Source organism: Labeo rohita, chromosome 7 (genome assembly GCF_022985175.1).
Source record: "Labeo rohita strain BAU-BD-2019 chromosome 7, IGBB_LRoh.1.0, whole genome shotgun sequence".
NCBI classification, from domain to species: Eukaryota; Metazoa; Chordata; class Actinopteri; order Cypriniformes; family Cyprinidae; genus Labeo; species Labeo rohita.
Window position 1 is genome coordinate 12,079,904 of NC_066875.1, and position 21,102 is coordinate 12,101,005.

General features: G+C 42.0%; 1 protein-coding gene across 1 annotated transcript in view; it reads left to right on the plus strand.

The window, feature by feature from the left end:
- Positions 1 to 21,102, plus strand: part of LOC127168851 (regulator of G-protein signaling 20) — a 40,958-nt gene that overhangs the window by 15,029 nt on the left and 4,827 nt on the right. The window contains exons 3-4 of the mRNA XM_051115945.1: positions 624 to 704; positions 13,065 to 13,299. Of these exons, the coding sequence (XP_050971902.1) occupies positions 624 to 704; positions 13,065 to 13,299 (316 nt within the window). The remainder of the gene's footprint in view (positions 1 to 623; positions 705 to 13,064; positions 13,300 to 21,102) is intronic.

A 21,102-nucleotide genomic window follows, 5' to 3' on the forward strand; every position in this document is an offset into this window, starting at 1 on the left:
ACCACTAGAGGCTGATCCAGATACTACTTTCTCCAGACCAGGCTTCATACATCCTGTTGGAAAGGCACAACTTGGTGGAGGAGGTAAAGCGTAGAATGGGTGTTCCCCAGGCCAGACAGGCTAGAAACTATAATTGCAGAAATAAAGAAGCCCACTTTCAGCAGGACGATCTAGTCTGAATTCAAACACACCTGGTCTCTTCTGCCTCAAACTAGATCTCCACTGAGATAGCACCAAAGTGGGAGTGTCCAGCTGAAATAATTGTTAAAATAGGGTTAATAAATTACACAGCTTTTGGATTAATCACCTTTGAGGACAGGTCAAGGGATAGTTGACCCAAAAATGACAATTCTGTTATTTGCTCACCCTCAAGTTGCTTTGTAATGCATTTTGAGTGAATTGTTCCTGTTTCTTCTAGCATGGTTATGAGAGGTTTCCCATGAGTAAAAGCGTGTTAGGAAAGTTCATTAAGGCCAATTAGACTGAGCTTAGAAGTGCTTATCTGTTATTCTTTAGGAGCCTCTCCTGAGACTTTCAGGTGTCACGCAGTGGATGTTCATGCGTCACAAAAAAAACATGTTTTTATAATGTGTGTGTGTGTGTGTGTGTGTGTGTGTGTGTAGTTTGACAGTACGCTCTGCTAAGGACAAAAGAATTCTGATGACAGTCTCCGAAAAACAAGAGGACGTTGACACCAATAAAATGTAAGTTATATTATAAATGAAATTACTATAAATTGCATGATATTGTAAAGAGTATTCACTTTTAAGAACCTTCCTCTTAGGAATTTGAAAGGTGTCATGACATGCCTTATTATTAGTTTAATATGTTTGTTGAATGTTAGTAAAGATGGTTTTTCACTAAAACAGTCAGAGAACATATAAATTCCAACCACTATATACAGGTGCATCTCAAAAAATTAGAATATTGTCAAAAAGTTTTCAAAAACTGAAACTTTTGTATATTCTAGATTCATCACAGGTAAAGTAAAAGTTTTTTTTGTTTTAATTTTGATGATTAGAGCTTACAGCTCATGAAAGTCAAAAATCCAGTATCTCAAAATATTAGAATATTTCCTAAGATCAATCAAAAAAACCAATCTGCAAAACAGAAAAGTTCAAGTTCTTTAAAGTATGTTCATTTATGCACGCTGAATCATCACTGACTTCAGAAACTTCACACCGGACTTCAAGCAGCTTGGATTCTGTGCCTCTCCAGTCTTCCTCCAGACTCTGGCATCATGATTTCAATATGAAATGCAAAATTTACTTTTATCTGAAAAGAGGACTTAGGACCACTGAGCAACAGTCCAGTTCTCCTTAGCCCAGAAGTGCCTTGGTAGCCCTTTTCCTGAAGTCGTCTGAGTGTGGTGACACTTGATGTGCTTACTCCAGCTTCATTTCACTCCTTGTGAAGCTCTCCCAAGTGTTTGAATCGGCTTTGCTTGACAGTTTTCTCAAGCTTGTGGGTTATCCCTGTTGCTTGTGCACCTTTTCCTACCCAATTTCATCCTTCCAGTCAACATTGCATTTAATATGCTTTGATACAGCACTCTGTAAATAGCCACCCCTTTTAGTAATGACCTTCTGTGACTTATCCTCTTTGTGGAGGGTGTCAATGATTGTCTTCTGGACCATTGCCATGTCAGCAGTCTTCCCCATTATTGTGGTTTCAAAGAACAATAGATACCTGGAATTTATACTGTAGGGAATGACATTTAATGAAACTCAAATGTAAATATTCTAATATTTTGAGATACTGGTTTTTGGACTTTCATGAGCTGTAAGCTCTAATCATTAAATTTAAAACAAAAACTTTATATATATACATATATGTATTTTTTTTCTCTTGAATTTGTTTACCAAAATGATTTGTTCACACTCCTTCACTGATTATTATACTTCAGTAAAATTTAGCGTTTCTACAGATTTACTAAGCATTTTCCTTAGAAGTGAAAACAAAGCCAATCTGTTTTCCTCTATTGTGTGAACCACAGAGTGTTTTTTTTTTAAATCAAGCTATACAGTAATAGTCTAAAAACTGCCACATTCACACATCTATAATTTATTCATTCTGTTTTTGTTGTGAATATGAATGAATCACCTGCTACACTAAGTATAACAAGGTAGTTATGTTCCCACCTTCTTCTTCCTAACAAAGTTTAGGAAGAAGAAGGTGGGAACAGGTTTAAAGTAAACGTAAATTTTAACTCACAAATTGAAATATACATACACAACAAGTGGCAGCCCCCTAATCCCTGACTGCCCCACACACAAAACATAAAATGTCCAATGTGAAGAATACTTTCATCATTCTGGAGCTCCTCCATGGAACTTGGGACCATTAGCCATTAACAACTGCACAACTGGTCTCACTCTGTTCATACTGCCCGCCCTGCTTGCCACATACTCCCACCACCCCTTGCAGGCTTGGGGGCGTCCTGTGCTGGACAGCCCTCTATGGACAGCTTCACGCCTCCACCTTCCTTGTGGACAATGACAGCTCAGCAGCGAGCCCCCTTTCCCTTGCTCTCCCTACTCCTCCCTGTAATGGCAGACAGCTGTAGACCTTGCCTTTTTGTGAACATCAGACCCTTACTCCTCCATCTCCTTGCAGACAGCAGCCACCCTTTCACGATCTGGTGGAAGGTAGTCTGTCCCTCCTGGAAAGTCATTCCACCACCAGCGCAATGAGCAGCCATGGACAACATTCACTGCCAACCCGTTATCCTGGTTAACAGAATCTCCCTTTAGCAGTGAGACAGTGTGTCCCCCTTACCTCCTAGGATTTTAGCACCAATGTATTGAGGTTTGTAAGATGTGGGAAGAAGGAGACAAAAACTGGTTTACAGTAATCGTAAACTTTGGATTGCAAATGTAAAAAAAAAAAAAAAAAACGAAACGAATGGCAGCTGCCTCATAGCTGACTGACACACTCTTTCTGTGCTTCGTCATCACTCCTGCTTACATTCATCTAGAGTTCCACCACTCATGCCACCAGCCTCAATCTGTTCCCATAGCTTTTGGCCCCACCCTGCTTGCCACACTGAGCAATCAACATGTCTGTCGTACTTTCCAATTGGTGGCGGACTGTGGGAGTTTAATGATTCCTGGAGCAACTTTTAATTTATAATTCTTTTGTTCACACGTTCCTGTATCACATAGCATTAAATGAGTGTAATGGTTATTATTTTGTTAATAATATTGTTAATTTATGTTAATAATAATTGTTATTTTTCCCCCATACTTATTTTTGTCGCTGGTGTCTGCCTCCTCTTTTGTGTTGTGCATACATCATAACGCCTGGTTTATTTCAGTTAATTGAGCATTGCATTAGCACAGGGGTGGCGAATGTTGGTCCTGGAGAGCCGCAGCCCTGCATAGTTTTGCTTCAACCCTAATCAAACGCACCTGAACAAGCTAATCAAGGTCTAAAGGGTTACTAGAAAGCAATAGGCAGGTGAGTTTTAATTAGGGTTGGAGCTGAACTCTGCAGGGCTGCGGCTCTCCAGGACCGGAGTTCGCCATCCCTGCATTAGCGAGTCAAAAGCATATTACAACACTTTTACGCTTCACTAAGAATAATGGTCAAATTTATAACTGTTAATATCATAAAATTAGATATTCTTAATGACGTATGCAGGCTACAAATGCAACCTCCGGAGGATGCAGCCTTCTGTTTAACAAACGGCCAGGGATTCATCTACCCTTTACTTTCTTAGAGATGGATTGATCTATAGAAAACAGTCAGTAGGTTTTGAATTTTCATTTGACCCAAGGGTCCAAACTGTGGTCCCTCTTAATAATCGCCAGGCCGTCCTGCAGTTATCACATTAGGGTGTCGCTGGTTATATGGGGGTATCGAAATCTATGATAAATTAAAACTCCTTTTGAACATCTAATAATCTATTTGTGCTGGTCTTTTACTTCGATCTAAAGCAGGACAGTACAGTAATGTATCAGTTTTGTATCTGGTTTTGGTATTTGGATAACTCAAAATAAAGGGGACCCTTTGCTGTCTTAGCCCATGAATGAAAAAACATCTGACCCTTTAGAGCAGGGGTGCTCAACCCTGGTCCTGGAGATCGACTTTCCTGCAGAGTTCAGCTCTAACCGTGACCAAACACACCTGAACCAGCTAATTAGGATCTCAAGGAGCACTTGATAATTACAGACAGGTGTGTTTGATTGGGTTGGAACTAAACTCTGCAGGAAAGTCGATCTCCAGGAACAGGGTTGGGCACCCCTGCTTTAGAGGATTCTATTGACTTTGTAAGTAGTTTTCATTGACTTTATGAAGCTCAAGTTGTTGGTCAATGAAAGTTGGGTAAGTCTCAGGAGAAAATACAAAGTTAGTTTTATCACAAGATCCAGAAGTGATAAGATGTTGGACTTGTTGGACCAGGGATGTCAAACTCAGCTCCTGGAGGGCCACAGCCCTGCACAGTTTAGATTCAGCCCTAATTAAACACACCTGATCCAGCTAATCAAGTAATTTAGGCTTATATAAAAACTACATGGTATATGTGTTAGAGCAGGGTTGGAACTAAACTCTGCCAGGCTGCAGCCCTCCAGGGGTTTGACATCCCTGCTATAGACCTTATGTAGCCCTGCCCCTCTTCAGCACTGTCAATGTCAGGGTTTAGCTGACGTCCCTTACCATTATGAGTAGTTGCAGGTGCTCTGGTGTAATGTAAACAATGGCGTCAATTAGTTAGTTAGATGCCCTCAGCTTGTGTTTCAAGCCATAGCAGCTTGTTGGATCAATTATCTATAATCGATCTTGTGCAAGTTTATTGAGCTCGGCCAGTGTCCGTGTTGTCATTGTTTCATTAACGTCCAACTTTCACAAGCATAGGTGACTATGGAAAAGATTAATGTCCTTTAATACGAATTCCTTCTTTGTTCTCAGCAAGCTTGGCATTCCTGAAAATTACTTTAGCAAACAGGTAGAGCAAGAATGGTGACAGAACGCATCCTTGTCTAACTCCGCGTTCCACTCTAAACCACTGGGTATCTCCATACTCAGTTCTGACTGTGGCCTCTTGGTCTTCATAGAGACTTTTTATGAGGTTGATCAGATGTATAGTTAACCCTCTGGGGTCTGAGGGTGTTTTGGCACCCTGGAGAAGTTTTGACATGCCCTGACATTTGTGCTTTTTTCAGTATCTCAAAAAAATATATTAATGGCTAAAGTCTGATTACATTGTAATCAGCACAAACTGGGCTACAATGATATGCAAGCAACATTAATGTACATCTTTGTGCTTTTGAGAAAACAATGTTTATGCGTGGTTAGTGAAAAACTAAAATTTTTAAGTCACTGAAATAAGGCCATAAACTGATTCAGAACATTTGTTCACAAGACTTTTGAGAACTGGATGTGGTAAGCTAGAGTTTTTTTCTACAAGATGATGTGAAAATCATCTCATTCACTCATTTACAGAAAACAAAATATTGATTTAAATTTTCTAAGACATGTTTTGTGATTGAAAGGGAATATGCAAGGGAGTGGCAACAGCCGTGAATATTTAATGATTCACACCTGAGAGACAAAAGGCCCTCCTCTAATGGCCCATCAATGAGACTGTGACTCTCAGGTGGAAACAATGAGATATTCAAAGAATGGAGTTTTAGACTATTTGTATTTTATTTACAACACAGTATCATCAAAACATACATGAAGGTCAAAAGCACATTATTGACTACACTGATCTAACCATAGAGACGTGAACAGACTTTGTTTTTTCTGAGTTCTGTTCAGCAAGTGAAACAAGTAAATTATACATGATATTTAAGTGATTGCTGCTTCTTTCCATGGATTCAAGAAACAAAACGCATCATCAGTAGTCCAGGAAATTGTTTTACTATAAAATATCAGTGTAGTTAAACATCTGATGTTGGTACAGCACTCTTCATGTGGCATTCATTATGCTTTCTTAAAAAAAATGGCATTTTATATCTCAGAAACTAATTATTATTGTTTAGCACGTTAAACATCTATTCACGAACAGAGTATTAATAAGTTATGTCACAGTAACACAACAACTAACGTAAGTAGGCTAATAAAAGAAAGACTTACAGTGGACCTTCGGTGGATCTCGCAGTTTGTTGCATCGCTCTCTTCCTGTGAGGAAAATACTGTAAAAATCTTACTCCTCACAACACGTCTTCTTCCAGTAACAAGATGCAAGTAGCCGAGATGAACAATGAAATCAAGTCTCGCTGCTTTGTTTACGTTGATGTGAGCGGTACGCCGTGTGTGCCTCCACGTGGATGATTATAATATCAAAGTGAAAGTAGCTTGTGGGCGTGATCAAATTAAAAATAATTAGGTCTGATGAGAAAGACTGGACATGGCGTTGGTTTCATACAGATTACTTTAACACATGATATTTGTTTTTGATAAGACTTACTTAATTTAAAAGCAGATGTCAGGCTTATAGACAGATATATGTCTCATGCCTCTGTGTCGAGTATTCGCTGAGTTTCAGTTTATTTTAGTGACGCATTTCTTAATGACAAACACAAACAACAACGCGGCAGACTGCACACCCTGTTTGTTCTCCTTATTTCACAAACTGCGCCGGGGCGTTTTTCAACCCCACAGGGTTAATAGTGTAGATATTACCATGATATCACCCTGTTGTAATATGTGATATGTAAATTTATTTGTAGAATTTATTTATAATTTCATGTTTTAAATAAATTGATGTGAATCATAACAACTTAAACTTAACTTGTTATTGATATATGAGAAGGTATGAAAAGTTGCTTCCTATAGAAGAGATACAAGCTAGCTATCTCTGTAGAGGTGAGACATCCTCTCAAGGTTCCGTCCTTGCCATCCAAACCCCTTCAGGATACATCTTGTTTGAATGGTAGGGCATATGCAGCAGCAGGTCAGGCTGTGGCTTTGTTGCACACTATGGCGGTGCTTCAGGCTTATCAGGCTGACCTGCTGAAAGACCTGGATAAAGGTCAGGCTCTTTCCCCTGACAAGGTAGCTGAACTGCACCAAGGCCTCCACTGCTATACGCAGATCTATGGCAGCCATGGTGGTTATGAAGAGACATCTGTGAGTGAACTTGGCAGATATCGGGAGAAGGGCTTTCTTCTCGATGCGCCGGTTTCACCTTCTGAACTTTTCGGTACCTCCGTTGAGACAGTGGTCGAGAAGTTTAGCAGAAAGAAAATATCTGATTATGCAAAATAGTCAACTCAATTTAATAAAAAAAAAAGCTCAAAAGAAAACAAGTTCAGTAATTTGAAAAGATTTAGATATTAAAATATATTTATAGGTTATGCATATATTTAAATTAATTTAAATTAATAAACTTAATTAAAGTTTAATATTAATTGTCAGTTCATATAATAATTATATGAATACATTATTTGACTTACAAATAATTATAATTCTTATAATCTGAATATAATAAATAATTAGCAGCAAAAGACAGGCAATTGTGTCTGTAAAAATCTTTCACTGTCAACTGCTTAAATTTGAAGCAAGAGATATAGGGGAGTGGCTGTATTGCATCAGATATATGTTTGGGTTTGTAATCTCTAACCCAGAGTAAAACCTGCTGCAGGGTGCAAGTTACCATAGGGACGAAACATGCTTAAAACCAACCCACCTTTTTAAACCCGAAAACTCAGAGTTGGTTTAAACTAAACGTGAACTCTGGCTAAAAACTGAAAAAATTGAACTTGTTTCAAAACAGACTACCAGAACAAGTTTTTGTATTGCTACATTTTGAACCTGAAAGTTTTTTGCTTCTTTTGTAAGTTGCACTAGTTTCTGTCATCTGTCCTCAATCTAACAACCCACATGAGCATCGAGTCCAGTGCAATGGTTCTTAATCTTGGTCCTAGGGACCCCCCACTCTGCACATTTTGTATGTCTTCCTTATCTGGCACACTCTGAATCTGAATCAGCTGTGTTAAATAAGGGAGGCATGCAAAATGTGCAGAGTAGGCGAATAAGAACCACTGTTTAAGAGGATGATTCCCTGTTTCTCTCATCCCTCACTGGTTCTGGCTAGTTTAGAAAATCATGTGTGCCCAATGGTTACATCCAGCTCTAATACGTCAGAGTTTCACCCAGCCTCCCACTCCCACCTTCCGGCCAGCCAGTCCCTCTGCCCCACCTTTGGCTCCTGTCAGCCCCTCTGCTGCATCTTCAGTGGCTCTGTCCAGAGAATTATATCCACCTTGGGGCTTCTGGTCCCCAGCTCCATCCTGGCAAGTGGATCCCCCAGCTCCACCTCAGGCCTACAAGCCCTGGACTCCACCTCAGCCTTGTGACCCTTTTGATCCTCCTTAGCTCTGCTCCACGGGGGTCTGTCTGTCCTAGTACTCCACCAGGCTCCCTTGTCCCCACCTTAGTCAGCTGTTGACCAGTCTCTGCCACATTCTTCTGCTTCTCTGGTTACACATTGACCCTCCATCCTTCCAGCTCTGTCAGGCTCCTCGTTCCCTCTGGCTCCACTTTTGTCTCTAACTCCAATGGCTTCATCTCTGTCAGTCGTCCCCCTGGTGTCATCAACCCAGCCCCCATCACGGATTCTTCCAACCTTGACTCCATATTGGGCCACCTTTCAGGCTGCACTCTGGGTCTCCGTCTTGGTCCTCCTCCACCTGGCTCCTACCTTCTCAAATGGACTTGCTTTGATGTGGGGATGCAACTTCCATGAGGGGAGTGTAATGTCACATGTAGTCTGTTATGGTTTCATTTTTTCTCTAGTTTTCTGTTTTCTCTACTTTCCTTGGTTGTTAATTATTTTTTACACCTATTCCATTTGTCCTTGATTACTCCTCGTATATTTAAGCCTATAGTTACCTCTGTGTCCTGCTCTGGTATCGTCAGTATTAAATGTTTTCGATTTCTTGTGCTTTCCTTGTGGATTATAACACTGTTTCCTACTCCTTCATTGTGTGCTTTATACAAGCCACTGTTGTGTGGATTCTTGTTTTTTTTTTAAAGACAATCTGCAGATTATTGCAGAAGAGCAATTTCAAAATATGAAAGTATCAAATGAGACAGAAGTTTAAATTTACCAGAAACAAGAAAATGCACTGTACCATTTTTTAACTTTATATAAAATACATATTTAATATTTGGATTTTTGAATCCAAAATTCGCTATAAAATTAAAGCCTTATGTCTAAATATGTTATGTTTTAAATTTGATATTGAAAAGTTGATATTAAAAAACTGAGGTTCATATATAAAGTCATAAAATATAGCAGGGGTTCTCAACTCTGGTCAGCGAGATCCATTTTTCGGTACAGTTCAGCTCCAACCCTAATCAAATCAAATCAAATCAAATCACCTTTATTTATATACCGCCTTTAACAATACAGAATTGTGACAAGGCGGCTGTACAGTATTAAATAGGAAATAGTACATTAACAATGCCAAGGGCAACAGTAAACACTCAATTTTCAGGTAAAGGTAGTTAATCAAATACAATAAAATAAAATACAATATTGTGTGAAGATAAATTGAAGATAAAGTGTCCCCAACTAAGCAAGCCAGAGGCGACAGCGGCAAGGAACCAAAACTCCATCGGTGACAAATGGAGAAAAAAACCTTGGGAGAAACCAGGCTCAGTCGGGGGGCCAGTTCTCCTCTGGCCAGACACAGAGGACTCACCAGGTCCTGTGGTTCTGTGCCGACAGCCGTCTAGGTGACAAGGTCTTCACTGGGGATCCGTCTCTGGGGCTCATCTAGTCAATGTGGTCTCTGCTGACATTCAGGGCTGTAGAGGTCGTCTCTAGGTACTGATCCACCGTCTGGGCTGAGTATGGACTGGATCCGGAGGACTGCAGTGACCATCTGATCTGGATACGGACTGGATCTGGTGGTTAAGGTGACCTCGGAATAAGAAAGAAACAGACTAATATTAGCGTAGATGCCATTCTTCTGACGATGCACTGAGTACATCGGGTGTTATGGGAAATGTTCCCGGTTCCGGTTGACCTAATTAGTGCAGCCTAACAATCCTTTAACGGATTTGAATTATAGAAATGTGTTAATGTGTTATGTGTTAGCCAGGTTAAAGAGATGGGTCTTTATTTAAGTCAGATTTAAACTGACAGAGTGTGTCTGCGTCCCGAACAGTGTTGGGTAGATTGTTCCAAAGTTTGGGTGCTAAATAAGGAAATGATCAGCCGCCCGCGGTTGATTTTGATATTCTAGGTATTATCAAATTGCCAGAGTTTTGAGGACGCAGCAAACGTGAGGGACTATAATGCGATAAGAGCTCGCTCAGGTACTGAAGAGCTAAACCATTCAGGGCTTTATAAGTAATTAGCAAGATTTTAAAATCTATACAATGTTTAATAGGGAGCCAGTGCAGTGTTGACAGAACCGGGCTAATATGATCGTACTTTCTGGTTCTAGTAAAAACTCTAGCTGCTGCATTTTGGACCAGCTGGAGTTTGTTTATTAAGCGAGCAGAACAACCACCCAATAAAGCATTACAATAATCTAATCTTGAGGTCATAAATGCATGAATTAATGTTTCAGCATTTGACATTGAGAGCATAGGTCGTAATTTAGATATATTTTTGAGATGGAAAAATGCAGTTTTGCAAATACTAGAGATGTGGTTTTCAAAGGAAAGACTGCCATCAAATAGCACACCTAGGTTCCTAACTGATGATGAAGAACTGACAGAACACCCATGAAGTATTAGACAGTGTTTTAGGTTATTACACGCTGAGGTTTTAGGTCCAATAGTTAACACCTCTGTTTTTTCAGAATTTAGCAGTAAGAAATTACTTGTCATCCAATTTTTTCAACTCAGCTACACAATCCGTTCAAATTGGTATGTTTCGCCGGGCCACGAAGAAATATAGAGCTGAGTATCATCAGCGTAACAGTGAAAGCTAACACCATATTTCCTGATGATATCTCCCAAGGGCAACATGTAAAGCGTAAAAAGTAATGGCCCTAGCACTGAGCCTTGCAGTACTCCATACTGCACTTGTGATCGATATGATATCTCTTCATTTACTGCCACGAATTGATAGCGGTCAGATAAGTACGATTTGAACCATGCCAATGCACTACCCCTAATGCCAACATAATTTTCAAGTCTGTTCAAGAGAATGTTGTGGTCAACAGTATCGAACGCAGCACTAAGATCCAATAGCACTAACAGAGAGATACAACCACAATCGGATGACAAGAGTAGATAATTTGTAACTCTAATAAGAGCAGTCTCAGTACTATGGTACAGTCTAAAACCTGACTGGAAATCCTCACAGATACCATTTTTCTGTAGGAAGGAAGATAATTGTGAGGATACAACCTTTTCTAATATCTTTGACAGAAATGGGAGATTCGAGATAGGTCTGTAATTAATTAATTCGTTGGGGTCAAGTTGTGGTTTTTTAATGAGAGGCTTAATAGCAGCCAGTTTGAAGGTTTTGGGGACATATCCTAATGACAGTGATGAATTAATAATATTTAGCAGAGAATCTATGAGATCTGGAAGCAAGTCTTTTAGTAGTCTAGATGGAATAGGGTCTAACATACAAGTTGTTGGTTTAGATGCTTTAACAAGTTTATACAATTCATCCTGACCTATAGTAGAGAATGAGTGGAATTGTCTCTAATAGTATCGATCTTGGAAGTAAAGTAGTTCATAAAGTCATTACTGCTATGCCTATGGGCATAGTCAGTGTCTGTTGGTTCTTTATTTTTTGTTAACTTAGCCACTGTATTGAATAAATATCTAGGGTTATGTTTGTTATCTTCTAAAAGAGTCGAAAAGTAATCAGATCTTGCCGATTTTAACGCTTTTCTATACGATAGGGTACATTCACGCCAAGCAGTACGAAAAACCTCTAATTTTGTTTTCCTCCAGCTGCGCTCCATTTTCCAGGCTGCTCTCTTTAGGGCGCGAGTGTGCTCGTTATACCACCTACCTTTTAGACGTGGCTCATGTTTATAACAGTAATCATGAGGGGTAGACTCGTTTAAGATAACGTAATCATCTGGTTTTAGCCAGGTTTCTGTCAAACATAGCACATCTAGGTTATGATCAATGATCATATCATTTACAAAAAGTGCTTTTGTAGAGAGGGACCTGATATTCAAAAGGCCAAGTTTTATCATTTGTTTCTCTGTATTATGTACATTTTTTATTTGTTGAACGCTGATTAGATTGTTGCTCTTAAATTGGTTTGGACGTCTTTTGTATTGTCTAGCTCGGGGAACAGACACAGTCTCTATAGCATGATATCTAGGTGAAAGGGTCTCTATGTGCTGAGAAATAACTGATTTTGGTGACATGAGGCAGCTAGCAGACGGTCGGATTATCCAGTCTGTCTGCTTCCTGACCTGGGCCCCAGTTAGTCAAGTGCAAACTCTAAGACTATATGCCATATTACTAGAGAGAAGAGCGGCACCACCCCTGGAGGGATGAAGACCATCTCTTTTCAACAGGTCAGATCTGCCCCAAAAACTTGTCCAATTGTCTATGAAACCTATGTTATTCTGCGGGCACCACTTAGACATCCAGCCATTTAGTGACAACAGTCTGCTATGTATCTCGTCACCACGATACGCAGAGAGGGGACCAGAGCAAATTACAGTGTCTGACGTCGTACTAGCAAGTTCACACACCTCTTTAACATAATCAAACACACCTGCACAAGTTAATCAAGCTCTTTAGGATTACTAGAAAGTTACGGACAGGTGAGTTTGATCAAGGTTGGAGCTAAAGTGCAGGAAAATGGATCTCGTGGGCCAGAGTTGAAAACCCCTTTAATATAGTCATAATAATAAATAAATACATGAAAATGTATTAATGTGTGTTACTTTTTTTTTTATAAATTCAAGGAATTAGATATTTTTACTTGCAACTGTTTAAAGACTTGTTTACATATAAAACTGTAGAGTTTTGCATTATATTTTAAGCATTCAAAAAATAAAATTGTTTTTATTTACTTTTTGACACTCTCTTTAGTGTAACAATAGTTATTATATTACTGTAGATACAAAACAGAAATGCAGTTTTTCCTGACTTTTCTGACATTACCTCTTTTGTAGGCCTCAGCTCACTCTGGAGGAGGTACATGCATGGGGAGAGTCATTTGAGCGGTTAATTAAAAGTGCACAAGGTCGTGTGCATTTCCGACAGTTTCTTAAGACTGAGTTTAGTGAAGAAAACCTGATGTTCTGGCTCAACTGTGAGGATCTAAAGAAAGAGACCAACAAAACCATGGTAGAACAGACTGTGAAACAAATATATGAGGACTACGTTTCTGTATTGTCACCTAAAGAGGTATATGATTCCACATGGTTCCACACTGCATTTAAATGTTGTCACACTGTGATAAAATGGGAATATACACTGTCTGGCCAAAAAAAAAAAAAAAAAAAAAAAAAACAGATTTTAAGATTTTAGGATTGAATAATTTTAGCAGTGATTAATGTTCCTGGCATGTTATATGTTTGGCAACAAACCTTTCAATTCTAAAAGATTTAATTCTAAAAGATCAGTGCGTAGCTTTCTATTTCTCAAACAACCATGTGATCAAAGCTAAATGATGAATTTAGAATGAAATATTAAGTGTATTTGTTGCCATCATGTACATAGACCTATTGTTTGTTGACCTCTTTTTCAAAACATCTTGGTTAGCACTGATGAGGGAACATTATGCTGCATCTATATCTAACACTGTGGTAACCTGTACCAAGAGATTGTCTGAAGCGTGTATAAAATCATGACATAATCAGCATCTTATAAGCAGACATTTGCATCATCTTTCCTGCAAAAAATGTATATATATTCAGTAGGATGCAATTAAGTGTTCATGAATGAGAAGAGTATTCAGCTGTGTCTTGTCAGGGTTTCTGCATTCAGGATGTGTATTTGTGCCTTTCTATAGGGTGACCCGACACGCCATTTTCCAGGGACACATTCTGGGATTTCTATGTTGCCTACAATAACCAGGTTTTGGCTGATAAACGGCAAAAACCCTATTATTTTAGGCAATAAAAAAATCCTGTCCAAAACGTGTCCCTCGAAATTGGCACGTCTGGACACTTTTCCCTATACAATGGTACTATGAGGTGTCACTCGCTCCTGTGATACCCACACATGAGAAGGTGGACAGAAGTAGGGCTGTCATGATTATGAAATTATTTTAAGTAATTTTAAAGTCTGTTGTTCACAAAAAAATAAAAAATAAATATTCGATCACTGAAGTAATCATCAGAATACTTGACCAATTACTCGACTGCCAAAATAATCCTTCATTTATTGTGCCCTAGACAGAAGGATCTGATGAGTCATTGTGTCAAAGGTAGCAACTAGATCCAGCAGAATGAGACCTGATTATTTGGAATCAGCTTTTGTAATATGCAGGGATTCAGTGAATGTACGCTTTTAAAACTGGATTGATAATATCCAGCTAGTTATATTATGAAAGAAAAGATTATACCTGGTTGAAAACAATTCATTTATTATTATTATTATTATTGCAATTCAAAGTGCTTTTGCTATAAATAGACATAGAGGTGTGTTACTATCTACAAGTGACTGTTTACTGTTTACTGTTAGTTTTTTAGTTAGTAAATGCTGGTAAAATTGTAGGAGAAATTGCTTTCAGAAAGTGTGAGATAATGTTTTGAAGTGCCCTGGCAATCAGTGAAAAGACTGCACAGAGAGACTGAGCTCTTTTTTTAAACAAGGCCAGACATAGGCAGAACACTTGAGATTGAGATGAGGGTTAACAGGGTTAACTCTAGTCCTAAAAAGCATGCGTTGTCAGCTAATCCTCAGAATTCTCTGGATGCACTGGAGACTCAGACAGTGCATCTGTGCATTTTGTAAAAATAAGTGTGGCAAGGAAATATGGACATCAAGGGCTCTAAAATTATATGCATCTTCCTGATGGAAAGTTTTACATATTCTCTGTGCCTCTGCGCAATCTTAATAGAAATAAGTGTATTATAAACTAGTTCTCTGGCTAAATTTGCTAAAAAAATACGTTTTTGGAGTAAGCATTCTGAAATTGTAAAATTGTAAAAAATTCCATCTCAGACCCAAAATAGAGTGCAGTCTGCTGTCTTTCCTAGGAAGAGAGAAAAAACCTGATAACGCATTTTGAGAAAGGGGAAATTTTGTGGGTAGGCACTATTACCTCACATAAAGAATGTCCTTGGTTTGTTTCTATTTTGACAGGGGTTTACTCCAGGAAATCTGGTTTTCCCCAAAAGCAAAAAAAAAAAAAAAAAAAAAAACACAAACTTCCCAACCTGTGATAGACATCTTCACAAGAATGTTTCCCTGCTTTCAGCCCAAGATTTTGGAATTGGCACTCCAGTACTTCAATGACCCTACATAGGAGAAAATGATATAGAGAATGCATGGATAATTTGATTAATTAATTTTTTTCCTGCATTCTCATAATTTCTGGGAATGATCTACAGTTAATACAATAATGTTAATACATTTGGAACATATGAATAATAGGAATAATGGCACTTCCTAGTAGCAATGATTAGTAAAGAGTGTGCTCATGGCCCACATTTAGTACCCAAGGTAGGCACTGGTGCTGATACAGTCTCATTCCCACAGGGCTTGAGCACACTCTTTCTTTAAAGATCGTAGCAAAAGAGATAGAACTCACCTGTTAGGACACAATTGAAGAATCAAGAATGTATAGCTCCTCTAATAATTTCCACATGTCTCTGGTCAGAACCTCAAGGCTTCAGCTAAGGTTCTTAGGACTAAAGTGACAGAGGAAGTACTACACCGACATTTACAAGGGAAAACTCTTACTTATATGTGAGTTGATGATGATGGAGAAAAGAAACATGGTCTCACAGGATAATGACTGCTGAAGAGCAGAAACAAAAATGATTTGACATTGTGTATTCTTAAGCATTGACAGCCAATGAATTTGTGTGATTCTATACAGACTTCAGACAATTCTCACAACTGGGAGGTATTTTCATAGCATCAGATCATGATTCAGAATCATAAGAAACTTAGTCAACCTGGTCTCGTGGCAAAAACGTACCTGTGGGAACTTTTCCCGAGACGCGGAATACATACTAATAAGTAGGGTTGGGTATCAAAAATCGATTACGATTCCAGAATCAGATACTTAAGGTCAGGAATCAGATACTTACTGTAAAATTAAATTTTCAATTCCGCCTATCGATTTCTATGTGCGCTTCTTTTTTTTGTTTTTTGTTTTATCTGTGAGGACCCCACCTAGCGATCTGCCAGGACCTTGCTCACTAATCTAAGCGCATAGCGCTCCAGAGAATGGCTACACTTGCAATCAGAAGTCGAAAAAACAAGGTGTAATATGTGTGATAAGCGAAACGCTTTGCAATAGAGGTGTCACCACCAATATGACAAAGCATTTTAATTTAACAGATTGTTAAAGATCACAAACATGATTCAAATACCAACATGATTCTATTCCTAAATTACAATAATTCATCTGTTTGATTCCTCAACCTTTCTTGTGCAGCATACGATCGTACTAGTGTGATTTGAACATTCAAATCTGCGTGCTGCCGTTGACCTAAAGAGATCCACTGTCATGTAAGCTATGTGAATGATGTATATGAACCGTTTCACAGTATTTTCAACCACACAGTTCATTATTTCTGTGTTACAAACATTTAAATAATCACAGAAGTACTGGGATAAAAGTTTATTGTCTGGATATAAACTCTGATATGTACAGTAGAGATCAAAATAGAGTAAATCATCCTTTTGAAAGTTAATTTGACATTCCAAATAATGTTAAAGATTTATTGATTACATTGTTATGCCAGTAGATGGCGAAGGGGGAATGTTAATAATGTATTTGTCTTTGATCATACATTCAAAAACACTGATTCATCCAGTAATGAACCAAGTAAATCTTGAGTGAATCACTGAATCATTCACCTATAAAGTAGGCCTACATGTGATTTTGTTTATTTGTCTAATGTTTTTTTTTTTTTTTCAGAATCGTAAGAGAACCACAACTTTCATTAAACAAAAAAAAACAAAACAAAACAAAAAAAGCCAATTTATCCAGAATCACGCAGCTCTATTTTGCAAACAGCTCTTAAGTGAATCTTTTTATGTAGCCTGTTGATTTTTGTTCATGGCAATCAGCTGCAACTAAATGTTTAGCAAAAAAACAAGCAGAATAAATATGCTTGATATCATATTTTATTCACATTGGAATCGAAACTGGGAATCGAAAAGAATCAGAATCGATAAGCAGAAATTCTGATAAAATTCTAACGATACCCAGCCCTTCTAATAAGTACATATTACTGCAGTTTCTAACAGAAATTAACACTAGAGGTGGTAAAACTGAGCACTCATAATCGTTTTTATACACTGTTATGATTACAGCTCCATATGTTACGCTTTCCAGATGTAACAAGTGTCACGGGTGAAGAATCACACGACAAGGTAATGCGAGTGAACAGCCCCGGAGGGTGGATTTTATTAACAATACTTGTGAAAACTGTGAAGAAAAAGGCGTGAAGTCGGTGCGGCGTGTGGTTCAGTGTCCTTCTTGTGCTCCGGTGAAAGTGGGGATCCAGGTGAACTCGTGTGGCTACCGGTCACTCGCTGCTTTCTACGGGAGAGGAAAACAAAGGTTAGCATGCCGTGGCTTCAGCTCGAGACGGTTGTCTACTGCACTCAGCGCGTGGCCGGCTTATAAAGCCGGGCTGTTGATTTGAAAGCAGCGGTGACCGATTTGCGGTGATGAGCCCGTGCAGGTGTGAGTCGTCTGTTACCAGGGCGACGCTGATGAGCCCAGAGACGCTCGTCACATTCCCCCCCCCCCCCTAAGCGTCGTTCTGGCCCTGGAAACGAATGGAGATAGTAGGGGTGAGATAAGGGGAGGGTGGGGAATGACCCCTGACAGACCTGCATAAGCTGTCCAGATCCGAGAGAGTCCATCCGCGTTAGCGTTGGCGACCCCGGCCCGATGGCGGACTTCAAAATGGAAGTCCTGGAGCGCAAGGAACCAGCGAGTCACCCTGGCGTTGGTGTCCTTAGCCCTGGCCATCCACTGAAGGGGGGCGTGGTCGGTCACCAGGGTGAACTTGCGGCCCAAGAGATAGTATCGCAGCTCCAGGACTGCCCACTTGATGGCCAGGGCCTCTCTTTCAACGGTTGCATAATTTCTCTCGGCGGGGGACAGCTTCCTGCTGATGTAAATAATCGGATGCTCCTCACCTCCTTGAACTTGTGACAAGACTGCTCCTAGCCCGGTGTCGGAAGCATCCGTTTGCAGCAGGAAGGGGCAGCTGAAGTCCGGGGCACGAAGCACAGGTGAGGACGTGAGAGCCGCTTTGATCCTCTGCAGGGCTTCCTCGGCGGCTGCGGTCCAGCATATCTTCTCGGGCTGCCCCTTCCTGGTCAGGTCTGTCAGAGGGGCGGCTAAGGAGGAGAAGTTAGGGATAAAGCAGCGATAATAACCGGCCAACCCCAAAAAAGCTCGTACCTGGGTTTTAGTTGTTGGTTTGGGAGCGGTACGGATGGTTTCCACCTTTCTTTCTTGGGGATGAATTAATCCTCTGCCCACTTGGAAACCCAGGTACTTGGCTTCAAACTGGGCTAGATGGCATTTGCGGGGGTTGGCGGTTAGTCCAGCCCGCCGGAGCTCCGAGAGCACCCTCCGCAGACGTTCCAGATGAACCTCCCATGCCTCGGAATGAACCACCATGTCGTCCAGATAAGCGGCCGCATAAGCTTGGTGCGGCCGCAGGATGATGTCCATCATGCGCTGAAACGACGCGGGGGCTCCGTGGAGGCCGAAGGGAAGGGTCCGGTACTGCCAGTGTCCGTTCGGGGTGGAGAAGGCGGTCTTTTCTTTGGCAGTCGGAGTGAGCGGCACTTGCCAGTAACCTTTTGTGAGGTCTAGGGTCGAGAGATACCGGGCCCTCCCCAAACGGTCCAGCAGCTCGTCGACCCGAGGCATGGGGTAGCCGTCGAATTGGGACACCTCGTTCAGGCGGCGGAAGTCGTTGCAAAAGCGGAGGGTGCCATCCGGCTTTGGTACCATCACGATGGGGCTGGACCAGGGGCTGCGGGATGGTTCGATTACCCCTAACTTCAGCATTTCTTGTACTTCCTCCTCAATGGCCTGCCGACGAGCCTCTGGTACTCGGTAGGGCCGTTGCCTGACGATAACTCCAGGGGGCGTCCTGATATCGTGCTGGACAACGTTGGTCTGCCCAGGCCGGGAGGAGAACACATCCTGGAACTGACTGACCAGGTGCTGCAGTTCGGCTTTCTGGGCAGCCGACAGGTGGGGATTTACGTCGATCACCACGGGATCGGTGAGACTGAGCGCGGCTACCTGGTCCCGAGTCCCGTGCCACTTCTTTAAGAGGTTGATGTGATAAATCTGTTCATTCCGTCTTTTTCCGGGCTGGTGCAGGCGGTAAGTGACCGGCCCGACTTTTTCTAGCACTGTATAGGGGCCTTGCCAGGATGCGAGGAATTTACAGGTGGACGTAGGGACCAGGAGCATTACCCGGTCTCCCGGTTGGAATTCCCGTGGTTGGGCTGCCCGGTTATAGTGGCGTTGTTGAGCCTGCTGCGCCTTACTGAGATGTTCCCGGACTAACGGCATGATCCGGTCGATCCGTTCCCTCATCTGTTTTACGTGTTCGACCACTGTGCGGAGAGGAGCAGGCTGCTGCTCCCAAGCTTCTCTGGCAACGTCAAGGAGGCCCCGGGGTTGACGGCCGAAGAGAAGCTCAAAGGGGGTGAAGCCGGTCGAGGCTTGTGGAACTTCCCGAATGCCGAACATCACATCACAGGGGATCATTAAGTCCCAGTCCCGTCTATCCTCCGCCGCTACCCTCCGGAGCATTTGCTTCAAGGTCTGGTTAAAACGTTCCACAAGCCCGTCCGTCTGTGGATGGTAGACCGTTGTTCGGAGCTGCTTCACCCGCAGCAGCCCGCAGAGATCAGCCATTAGCCGGGACATGAATGGTGTTCCCTGGTCAGTCAGGATCTCCGTGGGAATTCCAACGCGGCTGGCCAACAGAAACAGCTCCTGGGCGATGGCTTTCGCTGTGGCTTTCCTCAGGGGGACTGCTTCTGGGTAGCGGGTGGCATAGTCGACGATGACCAGGATGTGTTCATGTCCTCGGGCAGACTTAGGCAACGGCCCTACCAGATCTAATCCGATGCGCTCGAAGGGCACCTAAATAACGGGCATGGGTATAAGTGGACTGGGGGGAGGAGTCCTGGGCGCCGTAGTCTGGCAGGTCGGGCAGGCTTGGCAGAAAGCCTTGACATCAGCGTCCAGGCCCGGCCAGTGAAAACGGTCCCGGATCCGCTGGATGGTATTCGTCACGCCTAAGTGACCTGCCATAGGATGGGAGTGGGCAAGCTCCAGAACGGTTTCCGTCTTGCTCCGCGGAACAACTAGGAGTTCTTTCTCCTCCCCCCTCCGTGACGCAACACAGTACAGCAGGCCGCTTCGGACAATGAAGTGCGGGAGAGGATGGGGCCGTGGGAGGACGTCCTTTCCATCAATGATCCGTACTTGTGACCAGCAGTGTTTGAGCCGGTTGTCCTCCCGCTGTTCCTTGGCGAATGAGCCCCCTCCCGACGCCTGTTGAAACACATCATAAAAGAGATTAGTAGATTGGGAGGGGGACTCACCATCTCTCCCGCTGTCCGAAGCCAGCAGGGCCGGGCGGCGGCGAGGTCCTTGAGGCCGCCCGCGGTGGCAGCGGTTCCCTCGTGGGCTGGCGGGCCGGGTGACGGCGGCGAGCAAGCGATCGAAACCGGGCCAGTCTCTTCCCAGCAGTACGGCCACCGGCAGATCTTGGACTAATCCGACCTCGATAGGCCAGGCGCCGTGGACGGTGGAGATGGTCACTCGTCTAGCGGGGACCTGTCGTGTGTCTCCATGCACACACGTGACAGCGAGTAAACTTTTATTCCCCGGGTGGGGCGGACACAGTCGAGAGTGGACGAGGGTGACCGCACTGCCGGAGTCAAGGATCGCCTTCACTGGTCTTCCATTAATTTTTATAGTTGCTTCTGGGGCCGCCGGAGGAGGGCTCTGGTGAACGATGCAGCCCGCCA